Source organism: Uranotaenia lowii, chromosome 2 (assembly GCF_029784155.1).
Source record: "Uranotaenia lowii strain MFRU-FL chromosome 2, ASM2978415v1, whole genome shotgun sequence".
Classification (NCBI taxonomy): Eukaryota; Metazoa; Arthropoda; class Insecta; order Diptera; family Culicidae; genus Uranotaenia; species Uranotaenia lowii.
Genome location: NC_073692.1, coordinates 186,379,187 through 186,398,919, shown reverse-complemented (window position 1 = coordinate 186,398,919; position 19,733 = coordinate 186,379,187). Strand labels below are relative to the sequence as shown.

Genomic DNA, 19,733 nt, shown 5'->3' with positions numbered 1-19,733 from the left:
TTATTATTATTATTATTATTATTATTATTATTATTATTATTATTATTATTATTATTATTATTATTATTATTATTATTATTATTATTATTATTATTATTATTATTATTATTATTATTATTATTATTATTATTATTATTATTATTATTATTATTATTATTATTATTATTATTATTATTATTATTATTATTATTATTATTATTATTATTATTATTATTATTATTATTATTATTATTATTATTATTATTATTATTATTATTATTATTATTATTATTATTATTATTATTATTATTATTATTATTATTATTATTATTATTATTATTATTATTATTATTATTATTATTATTATCTGGAGCACGTTTGGTAAAAAAAACAGCATTTCTCTAAAATAAATAAATTGGTAACGGAAAAAATTCTTCGTGTAGAACTAGCTCTTTTAAATACTTTTCATTTAGGCGCATCTGATTTTTTGAAAACTCCATAACATGTTGAACCAATAAATCAAAATCATATTTTGAGTATAAAATTTATTAATGAAGTCAACTTACTTATCATAAAAGATATTATGAAAAAATAGTAGATATACTTGTGTTGTATTTAGTATAATTGTCAGATCGGGACACAAAGCTTTGGTGATAATGAGCTTAACAGTTTTCGCCAGAAGCTTTCGAAATTTAGTCTAAGGCAACTTAGGTCTTCTCGATAGCATTTATTCATGTTCGTAAGAACTTTCCTCACATGGAGGCGTGTTTCATGTGTCCTTCAAGTTTCTGGGGAGTGAGGAATATTCTTACTATTATTATATTTGGTTTTGTGCATAATGAATGACCTTCTAATCCCAAACACCATTCTGATGGCCCTTTCACTAAATTGATGGCCTCGATCAATCACAGAGTGGCAACCATTGGCGAGGTAGATCTTGGTCTGCTTAGCCACGCCAGCGATCATAGAATTCGAAACGCGTAAGTTCAGTGAAGTTTTATTAAATATGTTAGCTGAAGTTAAACTTTTTTAAATATTTGATGAATGATCTTATCTACACAGCATTTCAAGTTCAATGATTTAGTCAACCAAGCTAAGCAAAATTACTTCTTCAAATTCGTGAGCCAATTTTATAAAAATCGCCTATAAATTGTTCGAGTTGTGTACCAAATTCAACCTTCATCTAATTCGATATCCAAAAAGCAATATTAAATTGCATGGCACCTGTTTCTACCTGTTTTGTCCTAGATTTCATTGGAATTCAATATAATATAAATAAACGCCCAAAAAACGACAGCTGATCTTACATCATTTCAGTTAGTATTAACATTTTGTTAACTCGGGATGTATGAAATCATATTTCATAGATTTAATCTGTCAATTTTTCTTATACTTTAATAAAATTTTCTTGTATTTGAGTTATTGCACTCAAAAGCTTAATTATAAAATTGTAATTTATTTTGTTGTGCATTTATTATAATTTTCATTTAAACTAATAAAATTGTTCAAAAATGAGTGTAAGTTGGCAAAAAAAACCTAATTAACAAATTTTCAAAAAAATAACTGTGCTTCAGCAAAGTAGAAGCAAAGTTCGGATTTCCCCTCTGACACCCGATTTAATTTGAAAATGGCCAAGCACACATTTTGTTGTGAAAAACTTTGACCTTAAACCATTTCATTGAACTTCTAAACTTTCTAAAGTTTATCGTACGTGGCACGCTTCTAATAATGGACATTTCGTCCCACATCCCGATCAGGAGAGCATATCAAAATTATTACTCACACCCATCTCAATGAGATAATATCATCTTATTCAGATATGGTTTTAATATCAAAATCTTCATTATTGCCGTTTCGAAAAAAAAATATATCTCATTTGATACAAACAGTGTTTTTTTCTACTTCAATTTGCTCGCATCGAAAGCTTTTATTGGCATTCTGAAGCTTTTAATTCAATGCATCAGGTATGGTTCTGTGGTGGCGTGCGCGCCTCTCAACCGGTAGGTCGAGGTTCGATTCTCCTGGCAGTGTACCCAAACTTTTCAAGCGATGTGCAAGTTTGACATAACACATGAAAGTTTTAAGTACAAGACAGAAAACAATGCAACCTTTTATGCAAATTACTTGGGTGTAAGCGAAATTGCATGAAAGTTGTTGACAATTTGGTGGTCAATACCTATTTGATTGATTTATAAACTTGATATAATGCTATCAAAGGGTTATATTGATAAGTTATTCTTGCATGGACTTTTTGTTACAATTTGAGGTATTTTAACATCCTACGAGTACTAAATTATATTTCATTTTGATGTATAAATAGAAAATTAAAAATATCTCGTCTTGATATAATTTTGTTTTCCTCTTCTGATCGGGTTACGAATAAAAACGGTTTTAAATGGAGTCAAAAAAGGTTTTCTGTATTTGTTTATTCTCGCCAACATGTATGAAATAATGATATGCTCCAGGAGAGTCTGATTTGGAAGGCTGGGGACCTTTTATTTTAAGCTACAATTTCCAAATACAAGTAAACATCAGACAAACTTTTCGGGGTATTGAAGTGTCCATTTCGATTAAGCGATGATTTATTATCGGCCTTTTCACATCACATGTATTTAATTGTTCATGCAACAAAATTGAAATTGTTTTGACTTATATGAATGGCTCCCAGTTCACAAAATATGGCGTTATTCGCAAGATCAATCATGTTGTCGGGAATAAACGAGCACAGAATACTTAAATTGTTACATATAGAAGAGGTTGCCAATATTCAATGCCTATTTAGCAAATCTCTGTGCCGAAAATGCACTGAAAAGTGTACTGTACCAAAGACGATATGATTGGAAAAGTACTACTGGCTTGGATTTTTGCAACCTCTTCTATGGATGTAGAATTACTCTACATCACAAATAGAACATCAAATATGTCCTTGTGTATCTTTGTTTTAAGTTCACATTAATGGCGCTTTTGTGTTATTTTGCACGATGTGTTCATTTTTTCCAAAAATATGATACAATACAATACAGTTCAATAAAATTATTCTAAAAACATATCTGATTCTGATAAGTACTGGTATGCGAAAAAAATGCCTTTAACCCATGATAATTGGATTCATTACTGAAATTTTTGAATCGTTTTTTGATACGCTGTGTATATCTAAACGATTTTGGGGAAAAATATTTTTGTAAAGGTGCTTGAACTTAAAGCAGCGCATGCCTTCGGGAGAATGGTTTTGAAAGAAAATCAACTCCCGTGGGCTTTTCCCTGCTCAACAAACTCAACCAAAAAGCCGATATTTGTTTTTTTTAATGCTTTTTTTTCATATCACTATGAAATTGTTCTTCATGATTGAAATTAAGCATTAAAATTTTTTAAGCAAGTGTCCATCGCTTTTTTAATGAAAATTGGTTTCGCATTGCTTAGAAACTAATGAGTTGAACTTTCTATATGGAAATATTTTAGAAGACTGACTTCTTTAGAACTTCAGCTAAAGCTCATCATTTTCTGATGACCTGCACTTACTTATGAAATAGTTAATAAAAAACAAATCCTAAAATGTAATTTTATAATATGCAAAGGATGTGCAGAAAAAGACCACAATGAGCATAAAAGAGAATGAGAGTCAGATAGATATGAAGAATTGAAAAGCGTATAGGGAGATCAGTTTGAAGAAAGTTGTACGAAAATTCAGTTATGGGACAGACGAGAAAGCTATTTGAATATTGAATTATGGTGCTCAAGTCGATCGACTACACACGATTGTTGCAGATCAGTTTAATTGTCACTGGTTCAAATTCTCTTCACTCAGAAATGAAAAAAATATGAAAATTATTATATTTCAATGACTCCGACATTTCTCTGACATTAATATCCAGAAATATTAAAAAATAACTATTTCAGATATTTAAATATATGCATCCGAATAATTTCTTGGCGTGTAATGATCCAATGCATAAAATTTAATAACCGAGATATTATATATTATTTTGTTCAAACAAACGCTTTGTGCGTTTGAGTCCCAACTAAACGGGTATGAGCACATGCTAGATTCTTCAGTTGCTACATGCCTTTCAACTTGACTGCATGCAGATTCCATTCCCTTTAAATATGTAACTGAATCATATTTAAAAAGGATGAACTCAATTGCAGCAAGTAATATTCCAGCGAAATGCACATGTTTATGCTATGGTCAATTATGCACATTGACCATATAGAACATGAACGAAAATCAAACGATTTTCGTTTGCTTTTTCTGTTTATTTCTGCTTTAAGCATTTGCCTTTACGTTACGGCTCAAACTTTTTTTTCTGACCACCAGATGTCGTTCCATAACATTTTTTTATTTATTTTTTTATTATTTATTTATTTATTATAATTGAATTCATCGAACATAAATGTTCAAATGAAAAGGTTTAGTTACAATCAAATTAGTAAAACAATTTGGACTGACGAATTCGACGAATCAATCGGCTGGATGATTCTTCGAACTGATGCAGGTGCTCAGCATCCTGAAACATACGCATCATTGCACTGAGTGGTTCATTGTAGCCATACGATGTTCGGTGGATTTGATGTGACAGCACCGAATTAAATCGCAGAGTTCTCGATGGGGCACTGAGGTTTATCATCCTTATAAGATTTGGCGATTGAACTTCTCCATTTATAATCTTAACAACGAAAGAAGCCTGTTGAGTCTTTCGGCGACATTCGAGGGTTTCGAGACCCAAAAGCTGACACCGATCTGAATATGCTGGAAGATCTTCGGGATGACGCCAAGGCAGGTGTCGCAAGGCGAATCTGACAAACCGCTTCTGTACACGTTCAATCCTCAAGATCCAACTTAGTTGATACGGAGCCCAAACTACAGCAGCATGCTCAGTTATAGATCTGACGAGGGCGCAGTACAGTGATTTTAAGCACAAAGGATCTTTGAATTCACGTGACACTTTGGTGATGAAGCCGAGCTGACGATTCGCTTTGTTGATAACTGAAGAGCGTTGACTGTTGAAAGTGAGCTGCGCATCAAGGATCACGCCAAGATCATCCACTTCAAAGACCCTTTTCAAAAACTGGCTGCCGATACTATAGTCATAAGGGATCGGTGTCTTATTCCGGTGAAAAGTTATCACAGAGCATTTTGAAACACTGACTGTTTGTTTGTTCAGTCTACACCATTCATCAAACTGGTTCAGCAGAGATTGGAGGCGAATGCAATCAGCAGTACATTCCACTGGCAGAAATATTTTAAGGTCATCAGCGTAACCAATTTTCGTTCCGTCTTCTAGGCTTGTTGGAAACTGGCATCCCTGCCTAATCGCTTTCCGACAGGCCGCTGATAACTAGAGTTCAGTGGCTGCTGATCAACGTTTTTCGTCACGTCATTCTTTTCTTCTCGACAACGAGCGTTGGTCCAAGTGACAAAGTTTTCCGCGAAGTTAAATAAACACTATAAGTTAAAAGTGCTACCTAGTTCTGTGCGGATATTTTCGCTCGTTGTTTCTGCGATCAGGAAGCCTATTTCATAAGCTAAGGTACTATTTACAATTTAAATCTAAACTAAAACTAAATTTACAAATCCTAACCTAACCTAATTCATGGTTACAGCAATAGCCAATTATCTTAAACAAACTAGAGCTTTCCGCTACCTAGTAGCACGAAATTACACATAAATAGTACGGAACAGTTACGGAATAGTACGGAACGTTAGCTAGATACTAGTACGGAAATTGTAGGTAAATCACAAACAAATATTAAAAACTATCATGCAAACTTATTCTAACCTCAATCAACAGCGTTGCCACCCACGCCATCTATCAAGAAACATTGTTCGGGTGCAAAGTTAGGGAGTGAACACTGAATTTGTGAGTTGAATGCTAGCTATAATTAAAATCTAAAACCCCATTATTAATTTATAAAATAAATTTGCAGCTTGAAGCTGTTTACTACCGCTGCCAAGATTCAGCGTGTTATCTTTTCATCCGCCCCGCAACAATTTCTTCAAGAAATTCAATGGCCGAATTCACCGACACCGTCCGGACCAGCACTCCAGTGCCAACAGTGGAGCAGTACAACTGCGTCGCCTGTGAAAAACCAGATTCCATGTGTGACATGGTGCAGTGCGACACCTGCGATCGGTGGTGGCACCAGCTCTGTGCCGGCGTGACGAATTCGATAGAGAAAGTCCCCTGGAGCTGTCGGGACTGCATTCCAGCTGGCAGCGCGCCTTCTATAAAATCAACACGCGCGCGCCAGGCCTCCCTCAAGTTGCAGCAGCTCGATGTTCAGCGCGCTTTGGAAAGCGAGGCCAGGAAAGTAAAACTCCAGGCGAAACTGGACGATATTGCCGCAGACCAGCAGTATGTACAGGATCGGTACAATTTGCTGCAAGAAAACAACGACGACGACGAAGAGGAGGAAAGCATTAGGAGCCAAGGCAGTCGCAGGGGCAACCGCCTGCGAGTGGAGAACTGGCTCAACCAAACACAAGTTCCAAATGTCAGTGCAGCAAAACCGGGCCTGACAAGTGGTCAGCCGCAGCCGCCGATGAGCAGCGCGATCACCGAGCAACAATCGAGGGAAGTCCTCACGAGGATACAGCAGCAAGGTCGAAGTACTGGCGCGTATCCGAAAACCAACGAACTAAGAAATCCATCCGCATTTCTTAATCAAACAACCAAGCCGTGGCCAGAAAACCAGGAATGGAATTCCTGGTCCGTCATGGGTGTTCATCAGTGGGAATCCGTCCTGCTACACAAAGGCCGCTTACAAATGGAGGGTCCCAAAACCAAATCGTTTGGTATTCAACAACATGCTACAGGAAGCGCCAACGTAGGTGCTAGGTCGAGTCGGGAGAAGCTTGGTTTTGAATATCAGCCGTCGAACCATCCAAATGCGGTCAGCCGGGCAGCAAAATCCAGACCTACTATCCCATCACTAGTTCCGCCGGCCCCACCTCTTGCCGCTCCAATTGAGCTTGCCCCCCAGGTCGATGCGGGGCTTACCACCGGCACCTCAGGACAAATTCCAGCCTTTCCGAGATCCGGTTATCATTCAGTTCGTCGGACCACACCAGCAACTAATCCCTCGGATCAATTCGAGCCGGAAATGCCGAGAAGAAACCCGTCGCAACCGTCGACGAATTCAGGGGCACCGACCGACTTCGGGCATCATGTGCCAAATCAGTCTAGCCATCAACAACATCTCGCCCAGCAACCGTGGCAGCCGATCAACAACAGACAACAGCCAACAGCAAGTACGGTACCACTACCACCCCTCAGGGACCACATCAACATACAAGGTAAGACTGCTCCAATGTATGCCCCAATTGAAAATGAAATGTCTGCCCCTGAATATGACCCCCTCGAGCCTTTAATGAACCAATTAGGCCTTGAGCCAAATGAACGCCCACAATATACCCCATTTATAAATACCTACCAACCATCTCAATCACAACTTGCGGCACGACAATTAATGGCCCGCGATCTCCCCATCTTTGATGGCAATCCATCTGATTGGCCAATATTTGTGAGTACTTTCACCAACACCACCCTCGCCTGCGGTTACTCTCCCGTGGAAAACTTAAACCGTTTACAACGCTCCTTGAAAGGTGCTGCCTTAGCAGCCGTCCGCAGCAAGCTCATGCTCCCTGATGCTGTTCCGCTCATCATGAAGACTCTTCGCGCTTTCTACGGTCGTCCCGAATCACTTATCAATTCCCTCTTGGAAAAGATCCGTGTCTTACCAGCTCCAAAACCCGAGAACCTGGGGTCACTGGCCGACTTTGGAATGGAGGTGCAGAATCTTTGTGACCACATTGAAGCAGCGAATCAACAAGCACATATGAACAATCCCTCTCTCTTATCGGAACTTGTTGAAAAATTACCGGCGTTTGCTGCATATCAGTGGGCAGTCTACAGCAGTGGTTTGGCGAGTGTCAGTCTACGTGAATTTGGTGATTTCATGTCGGATTTGGTCAAGCATGTCGGTAAGGTGACAAAGTATCGTGGGGCGTTAGTGAAGGAAGACAAGCCTAGGGCCAAGCGTGGCGCTCTACACACACATTCAGAATGGTCGTTGGCATACGGTACAAAGGGAAGGTATTTTTCGCAATTGTTTAAACTACCATGGTCGAAGGTCGTGTCGCAGCAACAGTCGGTGTGGAATCGAAGGCTGCACAACTCGTCATCATCCTCTGCTCCATTCAAATCGCTCCTTCCAAAACAAGTCATCCGCATCAACATCCAATAATCGATCAAATCCTACTCCATCAGCTCCGGTGCAGAAAGCACCAGTATCCGGTGAATGTCTAACACATCGTAGCCCAGAACACAAGTTCCTCTTCCGTATACTTCCGATAACAGTTCATGGTGCAGGAAAGTCAATTGATACACATGCCTTTGTTGATGAAGGATCCTCTCTCACACTTGTTGAGCAATCTCTTGTTAAAGAATTAGGTGCGAAGGGAACTCCACGAGTTTTATGTTTGACATGGACAGGCAAAATATCTCGAACTGATAGAAAATCGGAAGTTTTAGACTTGACTATCTCCGGCCAGAACAACATGAAAGTTTGTTTGAAAGATTCACGTACTGTCAAGAACTTATCCCTGAGCAAGCAATCTCTCGATTTTTCGCATCTTTCCGAACAATTTCCGCACCTGAAAGGGCTTCCTGTCGCTTCGTATACCAATATAACTCCTCGTTTGCTCATTGGTTTGAACAATCTCAACTTAACTGTCCCATTGCGCATTAAAGAAGGCCAGCCAGGAGCGCCTACAGCAGCAAAAACAAGGCTTGGTTGGTGCTTGTATGGCGGAGTAGCGGAGAATAGCTCATTATCCATGGTCAACTACCACACCTGTTCATGTACGGCCGACAATTCTTTGCACGATCTAGTTCGGGATTATTTCAGAAGAGAGGACGTAGGTGTATCACCTGCGATACAGATAGAGTCAGATGCTGACACAAGAGCACGGCGTATTCTGCAGACAACTACGTCACGATGTGGTGATCGATTTCAAACGGGTCTACTCTGGCGATTCGACGAATTTGAACTTCCGGACAGTCGCCCGATGGCATACAAACGCTGGGAATGCTTGCAACGTAGAATGAACCGTCAGCCTCAGTTGCGACTCAATCTTGAACGGCAGATAAAGAACTACATCGAAAAGGGCTATGCCCACTGTGCAACTGAAGAGGAGCTGATCGATTCCGACCCGAGACGCACTTGGTTTCTTCCGCTTGGAGCGGTCATCAATCCCAAAAAGCCGGAGAAGGTGCGCATGATATGGGACGCTTCCGCCACCGTAGACGGAATTTCCCTGAACACAATGCTATTGAAAGGCCCTGACGAACTCAATCCTCTACCTTGGGTCCTGTTTCGCTTCCGGCAATTTCCCGTGGCCATTTCAGCGGATATTGCGGAAATGTTCCACCAGATTAGAATCATCGAAAAAGACAGGCAAGCTCAGCGCTTTCTCTGGAACCCTGATCCACAAGGTCAACCAGAAGTTTATACCATGAACGTAGCTACCTTCGGTTCCACCTGTTCTCCCGCATCTGCGCACTACGTTATGACTCTGAACGCCAAGCAAAACGAAAAACAATATCCCAGGGCAGTAGAGGGAATAGTTAAAAGAACCTACGTTGATGATTACGCAGATAGTTTTGAGAACGAAGAAGAAGCGTCACGAATAGCGGGTGAAGTCAAATTGATTCATGCCAAGGGCGGATTCAACATAAGAGGCTGGATGTCTAACAGTTCTAAGGTCCTCGAAAGCCTCGGAGAAGCCGAAACCTCACAGCCGAAATCGCTAAACTTGGAGAACCCAAGGGGTTATGAACGCATCTTAGGTATGCACTGGACGTCGAAAGAAGATAGCCTGGGGTTCTCGACCATTCTACCTCCAGATATCAACGAACTGCTAGCCACCGGTAACCGTCCGACAAAACGACAACTGCTACGATGCCTTATGAGCTTCTTTGACCCTCTCGGGCTCCTCGCAGCTATCATTCTCCATGGGAAGATTCTCCTCCAAGATGTCTGGAGAGCAGGAACGCAATGGGATGAGCCAATAGACAACAATGCCTTCGAAAAATGGTTACGGTGGACGAAATGTTTCCCGAAGATTGCCGAAATTTCCATTCCTCGCTGTTACTTCCAAGAAGCATCCCGGGAACTTTATCAAGATCTTGAACTCCATATTTTCGTTGACGCAAGCGAAGAAGCTTACGCCGCTGTAGCGTATTTTCGCGTCTCCACTCCTGAAGGATTTATCTGCTCTCTAGTATCCGCTAAAACCAAGGTAGCCCCTTTAAAACACTGGTCCATACCTCGTCTTGAGTTGCAAGCAGCCGTGATAGGAGTTCGATTGAGGAAATTCATCGTAGACGGACATTCACTGAACATTCGACGCACCGTTTTCTGGTCTAACTCAAGCACTGTCCTCGCATGGATTCGTTCGGACCACCGACGTTACACCCAGTTTGTTGCGTGTCGTGTAGGCGAAATACTCTCGAACAGTGAAATCCCCGAATGGCGTTGGGTCCCTTCGAAGCTCAACATTGCAGATCATGTTACGAAGTGGTTTCACGAGCTTGAGATCCAACAAGATTCCGCTTGGTTTAGCGGGCCCGAATTTCTGAAAGAGTCCGAAGAAAACTGGCTTCAACCTAGATCGTCTACGACTACTACTGAAGAACTCAAGGTACCTTGTCTCGTCCATCAACCTCATGAAACTCAAACAACTGTCGATTTCACCAGATTTTCTAAATGGGAAAGAGTCTTAAGAACCACAGCCTATGTGAACCGGTACATTGCCCTCAAGACAAACCGAGTGAAAAGTTTTCCAGAACATCTTGGTCAACAGGAACTCCGTGATGCCGAAAATTCACTGTTTGGGAGTGCCCAATGGTGTTCATATCCTGCCGAAATGAGCGTTGCGGTTCACAATCGAGGAAAATCAACAGAACAACGAAATGATCTACCGAAACAAAGCATTCTTCGTCAAATGTCACCGTACTTGGATGAAAACGGCGTTCTTCGCGTCGACAGCCGTATTGGTGCTGCAAAACGTGTGTCAACGTGCACCAAGTATCCAGTGATTCTTCCTCAATACCATCGACTAACCGACCTGATCATAGATTTCTACCATCGAAAATACATCCACTGCAACTTCGAAACAGTCGTCAATGAGTTGCGCCAGCGATTCTACATTCCCCGTATTCGACAAACAGTGAAGCGTGTCCTTCGACAATGCCAGTGGTGTAAAATCTATAAATCCAAACCCCAGGTTCCTCGGATGGCACCTTTACCGGAAGCAAGACTTGCCGCATATACTCGTCCCTTCAGTTACACCGGGCTGGACTTATTTGGACCAATACTAGTGAAGTCTGGGAGACAAGCGCTGAAAAGATGGGTCGCCCTCTTCACGTGCTTGACCATCAGAGCTGTGCACGTAGAGGTCGTTTACAATTTGAGCACCGAGTCGTGCATTATGAGCATACGTCGTTTCATCGGAAGGCGAGGGGCTCCAATCGAGATCCATTCAGACAACGGGACGAATTTCCGTGGCGCTGATAATATCCTGCAACAACAAGTCCGGCAGTTCCACGAGAACATGGCAGTAACGTTCACCAACGTGGATACAAAATGGGTATTCATTCCACCAGGCACTCCTCACATGGGCGGTTCGTGGGAGCGCCTGGTACGCTCTGTGAAAACAGCGCTAGAAGGGAGCATGATTCCGGGAAGAAAGTTGGACGACGAGGCCTTCTACACACTGCTGGTAGACGCTGAAGGAATCGTCAACAGTCGACCGTTGACCTACTTACCTATCGAGTCAGAAGAAGCAGAAGCATTAACATCCAACCATTTTTTGTTGGGAAGCAGCAACGGTGTCAAACAACCGGAGTCGGGACCGATCAGCGAGGCCACTGGGTTGAGAAACGCGTGGAGCCAGATAAATCTACAGCTAGATCGTTTTTGGTGTCGCTGGGTGCGCGAATACCTCCCGACCTTGACGCAACGGTCCAAATGGTTCGGTGAGGCGAAGCCGGTTCGTTTGGGAGACTTGGTTGTTGTGGTGAATCAAGCAAGGAGAAATGGCTGGGCTCGAGGGCGGGTGTTGGAACTGGTTCCGGGGTCAGATGGGCGTATCAGACGGGCAGTCGTGCAGACAAATAAGGGACTCACTCGTCAGTCTGTGTCAAAGCTAGCAGTCTTAGAGGTCACACAAGGAGGAAACCCTGGATCTTACACCCCAGATACCAGTGTTACGGGAGGGGGGATGTTGGAAACTGGCATCCCTGCCTAATCGCTTTCCGACAGGCCGCTGATAACTAGAGTTCAGTGGCTGCTGATCAACGTTTTTCGTCACGTCATTCTTTTCTTCTCGACAACGAGCGTTGGTCCAAGTGACAAAGTTTTCCGCGAAGTTAAATAAACACTATAAGTTAAAAGTGCTACCTAGTTCTGTGCGGATATTTTCGCTCGTTGTTTCTGCGATCAGGAAGCCTATTTCATAAGCTAAGGTACTATTTACAATTTAAATCTAAACTAAAACTAAATTTACAAATCCTAACCTAACCTAATTCATGGTTACAGCAATAGCCAATTATCTTAAACAAACTAGAGCTTTTCGCTACCTAGTAGCACGAAATTACACATAAATAGTACGGAACAGTTACGGAATAGTACGGAACGTTAGCTAGATACTAGTACGGAAATTGTAGGTAAATCACAAACAAATATTAAAAACTATCATGCAAACTTATTCTAACCTCAATCAACAGCGTTGCCACCCACGCCATCTATCAAGAAACATTGTTCGGGTGCAAAGTTAGGGAGTGAACACTGAATTTGTGAGTTGAATGCTAGCTATAATTAAAATCTAAAACCCCATTATTAATTTATAAAATAAATTTGCAGCTTGAAGCTGTTTACTACCGCTGCCAAGATTCAGCGTGTTATCTTTTCATCCGCCCCGCAACAAGGCTTGTAATCAAATCGTTAAAAAATAGCGCAAATAATAATGGCCCCAAATTACTCCCTTGAGGGACGCCAGATCGATTGGTAAAAGGATATGAAATGCTAGTGCCGTACTTGATCCTTATGCAGCGCTCGGTAAGAAAGGATTTCAGCCAAGCAATCATGTTGTCATGAATGCCAAGCTTGGCAAGCTTAGCGAGCAAAATCTTATCGTCATTCGCGTCAGAAGCAGCTTTGATATCTGTATACACCGCATTGACTTGTTTTTAATTTTACATTCTATTGAGGTTAGTACTCACCGATCTACCAGGCATGAAACCATGTTTTTCAGGTGCGATGTACTGCGATGAAGCGCGTAAAAGGGCTTGACCAACAATTATTTCAAAGAGCTTAGACCCTGCAGACAAACTGGTAATACCACGATATTGCTTAACGTCTCGACGATCGCCATTTTTGTACACCGGAAACATAAACGAATTTTTCCATTGGTCTGGAAATTTTCTCAATGCATAAATTTTAATCGCAGCAATATTTCCCAGTGAGGATATTTACAGTAATTACACCATGAGAAATATCCGTGTGCGTAAAGAGGGAGATATGTGAAAATACCTAAAAAATAACTGTTTGATATTTTATTTATTTCTGAGTGTTGAGCATGAAGAGCGAACGAGCTTAAGAATCATGAAAATGCTTATAACACGATCACCAGAAAAGACAAGTCTGACTGAGTGATTCTGACTTAAGTATTCATTCAAAAGTAAAGCAAAAAGTTGACATACCTACTCCTAAAAGAAAGAGAAATGCTGATGGTTATCTATTCTAACACTATTCAACTGTAACAAAATCAAAATTTTAATATTATTATTTTTTAAATGCGACCTAGTCCTAACTGGAAAGAATTTATTTTTAGGACAGTAAGAAAATTGCAAGCGTAGTAGAAGGGATAGCGCAAGTTTTTTATTCTGTTGCGATTGACACAGTTGCCAGTATGCTAGCTGTGGACTCAAAGAACATATGCATAATTGGAAGAATTTTACAGAACAGGATTCGCGAAAGAGTTGATTTGGAAGACACTGGTGATTACGGTGCACGTCCTGCTATTTGTGAGGTGAAGGTGTACTGGGCAACGAAAAAGTTCCAGTTGATACGTATTAAAAAGTAGATTGCTCTCGACCGTACCGGTAGTGAAGTATTAGCACGAAATATTAGGTTGGTGTGTTACAGAGAAGTTCTGAGATGTTGAAACGAGAGTGTGCAGTGCATCGATTAAACTAAGCATATTGAGGTTGCTGAATGTACGAAGGAAATCAACAAAATTATTAAACCCTAATATTGAACAATTCTGAACTTTGAGATTTAGAGGTTGATGAAGAGATTCAAACCGGCTGAGTTAAAATATAGCATGAAGTTGAGGCATGTAGAGCGCGCGCCAGATTGGTAAACCATATAAACCACAGTGTTTATTAAAAAAGCAGATATCGGCCAACCAGCCGATATTCCCGGACTTCGTTCGTATAAGGTGTGTTGAAGTTGTTCAGCCTTCTTGATGCATGTTCGAAAAAATGTTGTGCTTTTACTATGTTCCATTGTATTCTGGTCTACATATTTCTCTGATAACAGATCCTAAATGGAAGAGATGTATCAAAGACAAATTAGTTACAGATTAATAACGTCCCCTCTATGAGGATTTCTAAGTTTTTGAGCCTTGGTTACTTAAAAGCAAAGCTTAATGGAATACATTATCATTGAAAGTTAAAGGTTGTACTTTAGACTGAATTTCTTGGATTATGTTCTCGAAAGAATAAGAATTTTCAAAGATGTTACGCTTCAGAATTTCTAACTGAAAAGGAGAGATTGTTTTGCTGATTGATTTATTATTGTGAATTCGCGGTCTTCATTTAAAAAATTCCCGATAAAGCGAAGGATTAATATTTCGATACTAACAACTGCAGAACAAAGCCATTATGTCATAGGATTATTTTTTGTTTGTTTTTCTAGGATTCGAACACTCTCGTGTTATTCATTCCTTCAAATCATGGAATGATGAAAGAAAAATTCGAAAAAAAGAACAGTGTGATTTGAAACCTATATCAGAAAAGAATATTTACAGCGTAACAAGCTCTATAACCGAAAAGGAGATTCTTAGGGATTAAAAATGATGATTAAGTTTATTTAAATTATAAAATGAGTTGTTTATTTTTTATACAATTTAAAAAGTTATGTATGGTTTTACATTGGAATCGCACATTCTATGAAATATATTGGTGAACCTGAGCGACAAACCTTATTATAGGTTTTACGATGAGAGTCGCTGAGCAGTAAAGAACTTGAACTAGCAACACGGGAAGAGGCGTCTGAAAGTGATTGGAAGGACCGGATGAACTTGTGACTAGAATTAAGGAACACGGGCAGGAAGTCCCTACAGTCGTGTTTAACCTTTCCGTGCCGTTCAGGTCAATGACCCGAAGCATACATAGCATTAGCATCTCAAAAAAGATTTTTTTTTTGCACTTTTTTCATTCATTGGAGGCCACCGGTACTTTAAACATATTGACTAAGTTTCAATATGTTGAGAAATTAGAATAAATTATCTACAAAATGAATCAAATATAATAAAAAAAAATCGGTCAATATTTGTGGCCAGAGAAAGGATAAAAGAATGAACGGATGGAGTTGAGAAATATTCATTTTTCACTGGAAGTTGGGAAATTGGAAAAGAAATGGCAACTAATAAAAAGTTACCCCTGACTAACAAGCCACTCGTTCCCTTCAAGCACTTGCTAATGCGCTCCGCTTCTACAACTTTCCTTTGTTATAATGAAATTACGAAACGCTCAAATTTCTCAACGCAATTGGATTTCAGAAACACCTAACGCATTCAGGAACAACTTTTGCAATATTGTTGGGTTTAGTAGACTTTTGGAAAACACCCCATTTTACATATATGAATTGGTCTTATCAAGTTAATAACAGTTACCCGTCTTGAGTTATTGTGTCAGCAGGAGTTGTTCGCAATTTTTTTTTTCTAGAGAGAAAGGGAGATGTGCAGTGCACGAGTTAAGGGGCCGTTCACATACGACGTGGACAACTTAGGGGGAGGGGGGTAGTATGGAAATGTCCACGCTTGTCCACGGAGAGGGGGGTAGGGGTTTGGGTCATGTCAACGTGGACATACTTTCTTCTGAAATATTTTCTAAAGGTGAATAAATATTAAGATGCAAATCTTAAAATTGCAAAGCTTTCCAGTTTAAGTTTAAACAATAAGTAGCCATCTGAAAGCAAGTTATGAATATGATAATTTAGAACTTTAAAAAAAATTAAATTATTCTGTATCAGGATTGTTCGTTTTTTTTTTCAAAATCAGCCATTTCAATAACAAAAAGGCAAAAAGTAATGTTTTCTAACTGTCAAATTAGATTTATAAGAAAAAAAAACAATTTCAATTCTGTCCACGTAGACATCCGGGGAGGGGGTAGGGGTTTGTCTAATGTCCACGCTTGTCCACGGAGGGGGGGAGGGGGTCAAAAATCTCATTTTCCTGTCCACGTGGTATCTGAACAGCCCCTAAAAGGTACGAATACATTCTGACGTTAGCTACTTGTCTCTCTCGTCAGCGGCACCTCCTCCTTTTCGTGTGTCAGTAGTTGAGCGAGTTAGTCGTGTGTACGCGGTGAGTTGTGGTCTTGTTGTGGTCGGGTGATTTCTGATTGTTAATTAGCGATTGCACAATTTTGTCAAATACATACAAAGAAGATTTGGCTCACGATCTCTTGAATGAGATCAAAATATTTCAAATATAAAATAAGATGGCTGAGTTATGGTCAATCAAAATTTTCATGTTTTTGAGGGAATAGTCCCAAACTTTTGGCCGGCAGTGTTAGTTATATTATAATTCCAAAGTTTAAATCTAGGAAAATATAAAATTAGAAAAATATAATATGTTAATGATTTGAGAGCGTGTGGATTTTACAGTTCACGTTATTTGTTTTGCTGCTTTATTTGGGACATTCAGCTTCACTTCAAAAATAGACTTATGAATGTAATCTGCATTATGCAAAGATTTGAATAGGCATCAACAATGTTGGTCCAACATTGACAAACGTTTGTAAATCTTAATAAAAAAAATACTTCAAAATTAATAGTTCTGTATAACATTTGAAGCAGCATATGGCCAAATAGTTTTTTTTATAATTCCTTCGTGTTGGTGGAAAAAAAAAAACAAAAATATCTCGATTAGCTAGAATAGTAAAAATCTTCTAAATAAATTCAAAACCAATACATGACATTGTTACAATCATAATTCGCAAAAAGTCTTTATTGGTCAACACGTTGTAGGTCAAAGTGCGTAGAAATATGAAGAGGCTCGATCAATATCAATGGTACTCGTAGACAGCTTAAGCACATTTTTACATCTCAATAGAGACACGATTGGATTTCTAAGGGAAGGATAAACTATGGACAAAGCTCCAACCATACGCACGTTAAGCTTTGAAGTTGAAAAAATAGGAAGGCGAGTGGGCGGGAGAAGGTTTTTATTCATTCGGCTTGTGATCTTCAGTTATGGTTTGATGGCGTGTAAAAGGTGCTAAAGATTAACATCTTATTTAGCTACTGTAATAGTATAGTAGCTGGTTGTTGGAGATTATCTTCTACGATTTGAATGCTATTTAAAATTAATAATGAAGTTTACTTCTGTCCGAGCCAATGAATTTCTTTCGAATTTAATCGTTAGTAGTAGAGGTTTGAAGATTCCTTCCAATAAAATGGCTATGTGATTTCAAGATAGTAAATAGTGATATTTAAATAAAAGCTTTTGTCAATTAAATGTTTAAAATTCTGTTAAACTAAATTAATTGAAAACGTACTATAAAATATCTTTAATTTATCAATCAGTCAAGGCTCACAGGTTGAAACAGTTTATCAGATCATCATATCCGGGCTATTTTATCATAAAACCTGGCAAAATTCGGGCATTTGATTTCAACATGGTCGACCAAAAATACGGGCAAACGTGGTTGAAACTCAGGAATTACTCAACATAAATCATGAACAAAAATCTTGGAAAAAATGTTTTTCATCACAACTCATCTGCAGTTTGAAATCGTTTTTTAGGTTTCATGATTCATGATTATTTTTATAAAACTTGCCCAAAAACGTTTTAATACAATATTTACTAATTTTACTAATAGTTTTGGGAAATAAGTTCTGAAATATATCGTAGATACTTAAAAACAAAGTTTCTGGAGTTTATACCAAATATAAGGATTTCAACTTAACATTCAAAAATTCATAAATTATTCTTAAATTATGAAAAACAACTCCAGAACTTATCAAATTGATACTTTATGAACTACATTGGAATGCTTATTGCCGATCAATCTTTTTTAAGATTTTAACAGCTAGTAAAATAAGAAGACAAGTTTAAAGACAGCAGTATCATTTATGATTCGAAAAACAATCAATACGAGTAATTTATTCCAAATTTATGAACCGATTTAAATTTCAGCAGGTACGGATCTTATAAACAATTTATACACAACCTAAAATAAGGTTGCCAGAGTTTACCCAAGCTGGTCAAATCCGGCCTATTTTATCAAGAAATCTGGCAAAATCCGGGCATTTGTTTTTAAAATGTCGACCAAAAATCCGCACAATGTCCGGACAAATTTGGTCAAAATCCAGAAATTACTCGACACAAATCAAGAAAAAAAAACTTGATTTTTTTTATCATCAGCAGTTTTTTAATTGTTTTTAAGACTTTCAAAAAATTTCTTATGATAATTTTTATAAAACTTATACAAAAAATTTAGTTTTGGATAAAATAAAAAAACTTTTTCAATGAAATCCGGGCAACCGGGTCGGGCCGAACTTTCGTTAAAGTTTGAACTAAATATCCGGGCAAACCTGGATTAATCCGGGTAATCTTGCAAGCTTAACTTAAGATGTAGTTTCATAAATTTAAGATATAAATTTGTAAATTAATAACAGAATATGAATATAAATTCATTGTTCTTCGCAATGACAGCTTTTTTTAAAGTCTTATTTGCTCCTAGCCTATATCTCTATAGACGAAATCAGACAGTAAAATTTAGACTTTTGAAATTAAAAATAGGATTAAGAGACTTGGAATTCTTGATTAAGTCAAAAGCATATAAAATTTGGACAGACGTTATAATTTCAAAATTGAAAATAAAAACTTGGAGTACTTGCATAAAAACTCTGGATTTTATGTTTTCAAAATCAATTTGAGAATTATGGAATCAACATGTGGAGTTTTGAGTTAAAGTTCAGAAATGAATTTTAGTGTTGAAAATTCACAGTTAAAAATTTGAAATTCAGCATTTACAATTCAGAATAAATCTAGGAATATAAACCCAAAATAAAAAATACAAAACTTAAATTACAGAATGATGAATTTAGCATTCTGAAGTCAGAATTCAGAATTAAGAATTCTGAAATCTGAATGCAGATTTGCAGATTTCAGAATCCAGAATTCTGAATTCCTGATTCTAAATTTAAAGCTTTGGATTTTTAATGAAATTCTGATATCGATTTCTTTTTACAAAAATCATAATTCTTTTTTATGAGTCCAAATTCTGAGTTCTGAATACTTAAATTTTTTATGTAAGATTCGAAAATCAGAATCCAATATTCAGAATTAAAAACTCCTAATTCATAGTTGTAAATCAAAAACTCTAAGTTGAAAATGCACAATTTATATCTCAGAACGCTGTTTAAAAAATCAAAATTCAGAAGTCTGAATAAAAAAT

The 19,733-nt window shown here is 38.4% G+C and overlaps 1 protein-coding gene across 1 annotated transcript; it reads left to right on the top strand.

Moving 5' to 3' along the window:
- Positions 1-8,815: 8,815 nt before the first annotated feature.
- LOC129742180 (uncharacterized) lies at positions 8,816-12,289 on the top strand. The gene has a single exon (XM_055734041.1). It carries the CDS (start codon positions 8,816-8,818, stop codon positions 12,287-12,289), a length of 3,474 nt encoding a protein of 1,157 aa, XP_055590016.1.
- The last annotated feature ends 7,444 nt before the right edge of the window (positions 12,290-19,733 follow it).

Coding starts and splice junctions, on each gene's coding strand:
- LOC129742180 (XM_055734041.1), top strand. CDS start 8,816: ATGGTCAACTACCACACCTGTTCATGTACGGCCGACAATTCTTTGCAC.